Here is an 8686-nt window from a genome sequence, read left to right on the forward strand (position 1 = left end):
TTTAGTAGAGACGGGGTTTCACCATGTTGACCAGGATGGTCTCGATCTCTTGACCTCGTGATCCACCCACCTCGGCCTCCCAAAGTGCTGGGATTACAGGCTTGAGCCACCACGCCCGGCCCATCTATTTATTTTATATACCATTAAAAAGTTTTTATATTTAAATAAAAACTTAAAGTCACTCCAAACAATGCTCCCCAGGTTTACCCTTATTATTGCCATTCAATAATATACATAATATAATCTTCCACTTATATATGCTATGGTTACAGTATTATAATTGGCTAATATTCATATCAACCAATATTTTGAAAGAATTGAGAAACTTTTATCATGTAATAATATAACTTCTAGAGTCAACATCAATACAAGCATGTTCTAGTAATTTTTTAGTAGAAAAATCATTGGATTGGGTTACAGCTGAGAAAATTTGGCTCTACTTTGCTAACAACTGGCTATATGAAAACAGGTCTTTATATTTTCTTTACCTTCGTTTTTCTCATGTATAAAGCTAAATAATGAAATTAGTGACCTTTAAACTCTGAAGTTCTGGTATAGTCAATAGTTACCATCATATAATAACTATTGCATTACTGCTCACATTCCTGGAAACACTGTGAAAAGTCAAGGATTAGATATTTCTGTCCTTAGTACAGCATGCTATTAACTCCTAGACAAAAAACTGAAAAAAGCTAGTATTTTCAGATGATGATGCTTCAGGAAGAAAAAACAAATTAATGAAAGAAATACAAAATATATAAGTTAATAACCTGACTTTGGACACACTGTAAAGATTTTCTATATGATGTTGGCTGTGGGTTTAAAAAAAGTTTAAAAAATTTTTTTTAATAGAATAAAAGATTTTCTCCCTCTTTATTGTAAAAAATTTCAAACTTAGCAAAAAGTTAAAGAATAATACAATAAATACCATATACCTTTCACCCAGATTCACAAAGTGTTAACATTTCTGACGCCTTGAGTGCCTCTTCTCTCTTTTTATTTTTGTGGAACCACTTGAAAACATTTGTAGATGTGACATTTCCACTCTTTTTTATTTGTCTGTTTGAAGAGAAGGGGTTTCACCATGTTGGCCAGGCTGGTCTTAAACCCCTGACTTCAAGTGATCCGCCCGCCTTGGCCTCCCAAAGTGCTGGGATTACAGGCATGAGCCAGCGCACCTGGCTGACATTTCCACTCTTTAACACCTGGCATGTGTTTTCTAAAAATATACATTCTTTTATCTTTACAACACTACTATCACAGTTAAGAAAATAAAATGTAATACTGTATCACCTATTATATAGTTCATTGTTAAATTTTCCCAATTGCTCTCAAACTGCCTTTTATATCTCTTTTTGTTAAAAAAAAAAATACAGAATCCAATCATAGTTTATACATCACACTTGGTTGTTATATCTCTTAATCTAGAATGGTCCTATTGCCTTTTTTGTGTTTTATGACATTGATGTTAATGTCCAGGTCAGTTAATTGTCTTGTGGTATGGTCCACATTCTGGATTTGCCTGATTCTTAACTCATAATTAAATTCAGGTTAAATGTATTGAACAAGAATACTACAGAGATAATATTGTGTATTTATTATATCACATCAGACTGAACACAATGAAAGATTGCTCCAATATTGGTGAGGCTAAGTTTGCTAAATTAAAGTAGTACCTGCCAGATCTCTCCATTGTGAAGATACATTGTTTAGCTTTGTAACTAATAATCAGTCTGTGGGTGATTATTTGAGATCATGGGTTTAGAATTCATTAATGACCCTCATCTAAATCAATTATTATACTGAGTGTTTTAAAAAATGAAGATTTCCTATTTTATCTTTCTTTCTATATTTACTAGCTGCTATTTTGTAAAGGAAAATTGTCTTATCCCATCCTTTTCTTCCTTATTTTCTTCCTTCTTTCCCTTCTATCTGTCCTTCCTTTTTTCCTTATGTCTGCTTTTAGAGTATTACACACACACACACACACACACACACACACACACACACGGAATGCTTCATGAATTTGCATGTCATCCTTGCACAGGGGCCATGCTAATCTCTGTATTGTTCCAATTTTAGTATACGTGCTGCCGAAGCAAGAACATGGATTATTTTTACCTAACATATTACAATTCATTATTGTCATTATTTGTTTTAATGCTCAAATGTTCCCAAATTTGGCTACTACATAAAGATTTTGAAGTAAGTCAAAAGTATAAGTAAATCTGAGGCAGGGTGGCAAAAGCTACAAAACAGCTATTTTTCCAGTATTGTACACTTTGTTTTTTGGGGGCAGTAGGGGAGGGAATCAGGCAGCCCCCTGAACCAGAATAGGTTCAGACAGACCCCCCGTATGTTTAACTTGTTGATGAACTGCCAAACTGTTTTCCTCTCCTTCCTTTATGATTCTGATGAGCAAAACTCAATACAGAGCCTTNATTGAGAGATGTTATTCAAAACATTGAACTAATGGCACATCACGGGAATTAACCAATCAGAATCTACACTGGCAGTAAAGAACTGGTAAATACCATGCACCTATTACTCTCTTAATATTACTAACAGAAGCAAATTTTCAGGTTTCTTATGGGAATAATTATATTTATGCAAAATTATCTCAATTTTACTAATGTCCTACTATAAAACAATGTCAAACCAAACAATATTCAATAACAGCATGCCCTTTATATTTCCTAATCTGGGCAGTGGTTCATGCCTGTAATCCCAGCACTTTGGGAGGTAGAGGCAGGTAGATCACTTGATGTCAGGAGTTTGAGACCAGCCTGGCCAACATGGTAAAACCCGGTCTTTACTAAAAATACAAAAATTAGCTGGGCACACGCCTGCAATCCCAGCTAGTCTGGAGGCTGTGGCAGGAGAATCGCTTGAATCTGGAAGACACAGGTTGCAGTGAGCCGAGATCGCGCCTCTCCACTCCAGCCTGGGTGACAGAGTGAGACTCTGTCTCAAAACAAATGGATAAATTTCTTAATCTAACTCATTGGTGCTAACATGTCACAAGTAAACCTTTTAAAGATAACTTTGCTTTCAGAAAATTTTGAAAGTGTAGATTCTAATCAATTACCTTAATTTACTCTTACCTTTTCTATCAGAAAATGTTGGTCTTGTTCCCAAATAAAACTACCGATTTTTCTTCTTATTTCTGTGGTGACAAAAACAAATCCAATACTGTTTTTTTAATTACAGAATCTTCTGAATTTTGCTTAAACTCTGAAATTTCTAGGTCAGTGTTATTCTATTTGCAACAAAATCACCTAACACACTTATTAAAATGCAAATTCTAATTGAATCAGATAATTGAAGAGGAGCTCTGGAATTTGCTTTTCTAACAAACTCCCCAGATGATTCTAATACACTTTGCTAATCATTGTAGACTTTTTCTGCCAGAATATATCTATATCTATATTTGTATCTATATATACATTAGAGGTGTGTATATATATATATATATCACTGAGGTATGTTCATCCACCCTTCTTTTATATATATCTATATATACATTAGATATACATCTATATCTGTATCATTACATATACATTTGCACATATTCCTCTCTATATAATAATGCATATATATCTATTTAATGCATTAGCTATATATTAGACATATATCTAATTCACATCTAATGTCTATATAGATATAGATATATAGATATAGCTATAAAAGAAGGGTGGATGAACAATATCTCTAGTAAACACGGTAGCACAGGAATTCTGTAATGGTCAGCATGTCAAAGGAATATGTCATCATCCTAACTCAGTGATCTCAAAAGTTTTCACAGTAGCCAAAATTGGTAATATTATTCTAGACATTTTGCTGTCCAACATGGCAGCCACTAGCTACATGTAGGTACTGAGCCCTGAAAATGTGTGGTTAATCCAAATTGAGATATGCTGTAAGTATAAAATAAATGCAGGATTTTGAAGACTTAGTATCAAAAAAAGAATGTAGAGTACCTCAATTTTTATAGATTATACATTGAAATGGTAATATTTTAGATATATGAGGTTAAATAAAATACGTTCCTAAAATTAATTCTACTCGATTATTATTATTATTATTATTATTTTGAGATGGAGTCTTGCTTTGTCACCAGGCTGCAGTGCAGTGGCACAACATAGGCTCACTGCAATCTCTGCCTCCCGAGTTCAAGCAATTCTCCTGCCTCAGCCATCAGAGTAGCTGGGATTACAGGTGTGAGCCACTGTACCTGGCCAATTAATTAATTTTTTTAGAGAAGAGGGTCTCACTATGTTGCCCAGACTAGAATGCAGTGGCTATTCACAAAGGTGACCATGGTGCACTGCAGCCTCAAACTCCCAGGCTCGAGGGATCCTCCCGCCTCGGCCTCTAGAGTACATGGGATTACAGGTGCACGCCACTTCACCCAGCTATTTTTTATTCTTATTAATGTGGCTACTAGAAAATTTGAAATTCATATATGGCAAACATTTGCATCTCACACTTCTACTAGACAATACTGTTCTAGGCAGATTTTTAAAAATGTATACTTTGAATTTTTTAAAGAAGCATGTTTTCATTTAAAACAGATTTTTGAAAATTTAAATACATCTTAATATAAGATGCTAAACTCAAAGACAGAATAGGACTGATAATTTAAGATTATATAATAGGAGTAATAAATTAAATCACAGCCATTCTACAATATAAGCTCCTTGAAACTGGGTCACTGATTGGCACACATAGTTTTTTAAATCAATTCCCCATCCAGTCATTAATTGATTTGTGTAACCACTTAGAACAATTTAGTGTTATTAGTTATCAGTAGGTTTCACCAGGACATTGACTATGGAAGGATCCAAATCTCTGGGGTCTCTAATGGCTCCTTTTTAGAAATAGTTTTTAAATTGTTTGTTTTCTTTTCTTTTTAATACTCTCTTCACTGGGAATCTGTACTCGGGTTCAGTCTGTCTTTCTGGAGATAAACACATATCTATTGGGTAGACAGGCTATATATCAAGAATTGGGTAATAATACAAAACCTACCAGTGGGGTATTTAAAGTTAGCCCAGGCCAAGTGTGGTGGCTCACGCCTATGTTCCTAGCACTTTGGGAGGCCAAGGTGGGTGGATCACTTGAGGTCAGAAATTCAAGACCAGCTTGGCCAACATGGTGAAACCCCATCTCTACTAAAAGTATAAAAATTAACTGGGTGTGGTCGTGGGCGCCTGCAGTCCCAGTTACTCAGGAGGCTGAGGAAGGAGAATCATTTGAACCCAGGAGGCAGAGGTTGCAGTGGGCTGAGATCACACCACTGCATTCCAGCCTGGATAACAAGGCAAGACTCCATCTTAAAAAAATAATAAAGTTAACCCAGAAAAAATAGCAGGATTTGGATAGATGAACAGGATAAGAAACGGTGTTCCAAGCAGGGAAAACTAAAAGAACCAATCTCAGAAGCAGTTTATTTACTTCCCCATCCTATTTCCTAGGGTTGCTGAAAAAATTAATGTGAAAGCACTTTCAAATGTATTTTTAAAAAATACAAATACATGGGTTTATTATCATAACCAATCTTTAAAGATCAGAAAAAAAATTAGAAAAATAATGAAGAGATTCAAAACTAGCAAAGAACATATTTATTAAATGCTCACCACATCAGGCACCTTAATACATTATATTTTTTAAAAAATAATTTGAAATTATTAAAATAGAGACAGGGTCTCACCATGCTGCCCTGTTGCCCAGGCTAGTCTGGAACTCCTGGGCTCAAGTGATCTGCCCCTCTCAGCTTCCCAAAGTGCTGGGATTACAGGCATGCCCCACTGTGCCCAGCCCATTATCTCATTCATTTTAGCCTCAAAACAACTTCAGAGAAGTAACTTGCTAAAAGATGGCAAAACTAGTAAGCATTGGATCCTAGCTTGTGAAAGCAAGATTTGCATCTGTCTTATTCTCCACTGAATCCCCAGCACCTACCCAGGTTGAAACCTGGCACACAGGAAGAGCTCAATGAGTGTATGAATAAACAATACATAACATCAGGATATACACCCAAAGGCAATCTGATCCAAAGTCCATACTTTTTCCACTTATGTTAAATAGACAAAAAACTCAAAAATATGTGGCTAAAAACAAAATAAAGTTGAATTTGGCTGTTTAACAGAGATTAGCCGGATTTGGCTGTCTGACAGGGATTGGCTGAATGACCTTTGCTAACCTTTTTGCAGGCATGCAGGAGGAAGAACGAAATGACCCAAAGCCACGGAGTTTTTTATTTCAGCCTTAGCTACTGCAGAGAGATAGTAGGCATGGAAAACTGTAGCATTATCTTCTATGTAATCAAGGCTCTGATATATTCTAGGAGGAAAGAAAGGAAATATTTTAGGTTATGAAACAAGACTGTATTCAACCTTTCAAAAGAATGAATAAGTAACTGGAAGTAGGGAGATGATTACATTGAAGGATACATGTAGCCTGTCCTTTTTCAGTAAGGAAGGAAAAACATATGGCATAAGATATTACTTTCTGAGGGCCTGTATCTGGCACATCTAGGCTTTAGAGGGTTGGTTAATGACCATATGAATTAGGAAACTTGATCTAAAACGGTAATGTTTACTGGGCATCAACAGTGCATTGAGCTAGCAGCTTTATCCATGGTCATTGCTATAAAAAGGGATCAATTAGTCCTGAGGTGAGGAGTGGGCATGCAGTCAGAGGAAGCTTTACATATAGAAAGCAACGTCTTTCCTGTAGGTGGAGATAAGAAGGGCATTACAAGGAAAAAGAAAGGCATGCATGAAGGCACAATAATGGCAGTTCAGGTTGACTGGGCTATGGAAGGCATGAGAAAAACTGAGAAATAAACAAGGTAGGTACAGCCAAGATCTAAATCTGTTGTAAGTCGGAGGAAAGTGGGGGAAGGAGGGTGGTAGGGCCCTGATCTGATGTCTGGTTTGTAAATGAAATCTGAGAGCCATATAAAGGGGGATCACAGGGAACAGATTCGAGGCACAGTAACGGCTTAGGAATTTACTGTGATAGTCCTTGCCAAAAGGAATTAAGGTGCTACTAAGTTAGTGGCAGTGAGGATGAAGAAGAATTGGTATTTGGCCGCTGACTGATTCCTGGCATAGGGTTTGTTATTCGATGTTTTGGAGAACACAGGCCATGGCGCAGGTATAAAGGGAAATGAGATTTGGTTTAGACATTGAGTATGAGGGGCCTTCAAGGTGCCACATGCAGGTGTGGAAGAGGCAACTGGAAACACACACCTGGAATTCAGGAAGAGGTCCGAGGACCAGGGAGAAGCTCATGACACTGCTGCAGAAAGGAAACGAGGCTGTCTACTTCTTTGCCTCCCATCTAGGACTGAAAACTGGCCCGTTTCCAGTCTCACCCTATCGTCAATATTATTCATTTCATTTTATTATTTTATTTCTATTTATTTATTTATTTATTGCCACACAGTCTTGCTCTGTCGCCCAGGCTGGAGTGCAGTGGTGCAATCTAGGCTCACTGCAACCTCCACCTCCCAGGTTTAAACAATTCTCCTGCCTCAGCCTTCCGAGTAGCTGGGATGCCAGCCACGCACCACCGCGCCCAGCCTCATCTTTATTTCCTGGCGGGCTGTAACTTCCATCCCCAATTCCAGGCTCATCCTAACATAAGAGGCAAAGCCAGGTAGCCCTCAGTACCTCAGCGTGTCCGGGTGCGAGGCATCACAGCTGAACAAGAAGTCGGCGGCTTGCGGGTCACTGATCGTCCCCCCTTCAGCCACTGCGGAGGTGAAAGCACAGGGTGAACCTATCAAGCACCCTGGACCCAAAGCATCAGAGAAAGGAGGATGCACCCCTCACCACCTAACCCGCGGCTTCCATTCAGCTTCCTACCCCAGAATTGCCTCAGATCCCGGCTGACGCTACCACAGAACCAACCGCGCTGCCCTTGAAACATGGCGTCCCCTCGCCTGCGGAAACGTGAGAGAGGAGGCCCCAGAGTTGAGATCCCTGATTGGTTCTAGGTCCAAGCCAAGCTCCATGATTGGTTCCCAAGAGCAATGGGTGGAAAAGGCCTGAGGCTCTCAGATGAGGGACGGTCACTACCAGACTGAGCTGACTGGTTCTCTGAATCCCTTAGGGGCCTCGCAGCCTACCCCTGATAAGAGGAGGAGGGCGACTCGAAGTTGGTGAGGTTTTGTTTGTTTTTTGTTTTAAATTTTGAGATGGTGAGTTTTAAACCCTAAATATTAACAAAGTTACTGTGCTGTGTTGTATAGGCATAGAGCAGATTCTGTAACACCAAGTATTATTTTTGAAGCAAAATTCATTTTATCATTTCATCTATACATGTTTCACTTTGAATCCCTTAAAAGTGAGGACTTAAACCCCCCCCACACACACACACAACTGTGATCCATTATGACACTTAAAAGATAGTTCTTTAATATAATCAAATATCAACAGTGTTCAAATTTCTGTTTTACTCAGAATTGTTTTCCTTTTACCGTTTCCTGCCTCTTGCATCAGTTGTGATAAGTAGTTACATTTTTCTGGTGTTGTGTTCCTTTAAACTAAACATTAAAAAATTGTTTACGGCCGGGCGCGGTGGCTCAAGCCTGTAATCCCAGCACTTTGGGAGGCCGAGGCGGGTGGATCACGAGGTCAAGAGATTGAGACCATCCTGGTCAACATGGTGAAAC

At 38.2% G+C, this 8686-nt stretch overlaps 1 protein-coding gene and 1 non-coding gene across 3 annotated transcripts in view; both read right to left on the reverse strand.

Moving 5' to 3' along the window:
• TERB2 (telomere repeat binding bouquet formation protein 2) overlaps nt 1-7979 on the reverse strand; it is a 21674-nt gene extending 13695 nt beyond the window's left edge. The window contains exons 1-4 of one of the 2 annotated variants that reach the window (XM_017545690.2): nt 7878-7978; nt 7683-7764; nt 6206-6345; nt 3105-3166 (exon numbers count right to left, since the gene is read on the reverse strand). In XM_017545690.2, the coding sequence (XP_017401179.1) occupies nt 3105-3166; nt 6206-6345; nt 7683-7764; nt 7878-7941 (348 nt within the window). In that variant the 5' untranslated portion in view covers nt 7942-7978. Of the gene's footprint in view, nt 1-3104; nt 3167-6205; nt 6346-7682; nt 7765-7877 lie in introns of both variants that reach the window. The other variant, XM_037744604.1, reaches the window with a different exon arrangement.
• Nucleotides 2003-2106, reverse strand: LOC119473887. Its single transcript, XR_005203140.1, has one exon. It is a non-coding gene; the product is annotated as a U6 spliceosomal RNA (small nuclear RNA).
• Nucleotides 7980-8686: the final 707 nt, after the last annotated feature.

This window comes from Cebus imitator, unplaced genomic scaffold, assembly GCF_001604975.1.
Source record: "Cebus imitator isolate Cc_AM_T3 unplaced genomic scaffold, Cebus_imitator-1.0 Scaffold9, whole genome shotgun sequence".
NCBI lineage: Eukaryota > Metazoa > Chordata > Mammalia > Primates > Cebidae > Cebus > Cebus imitator.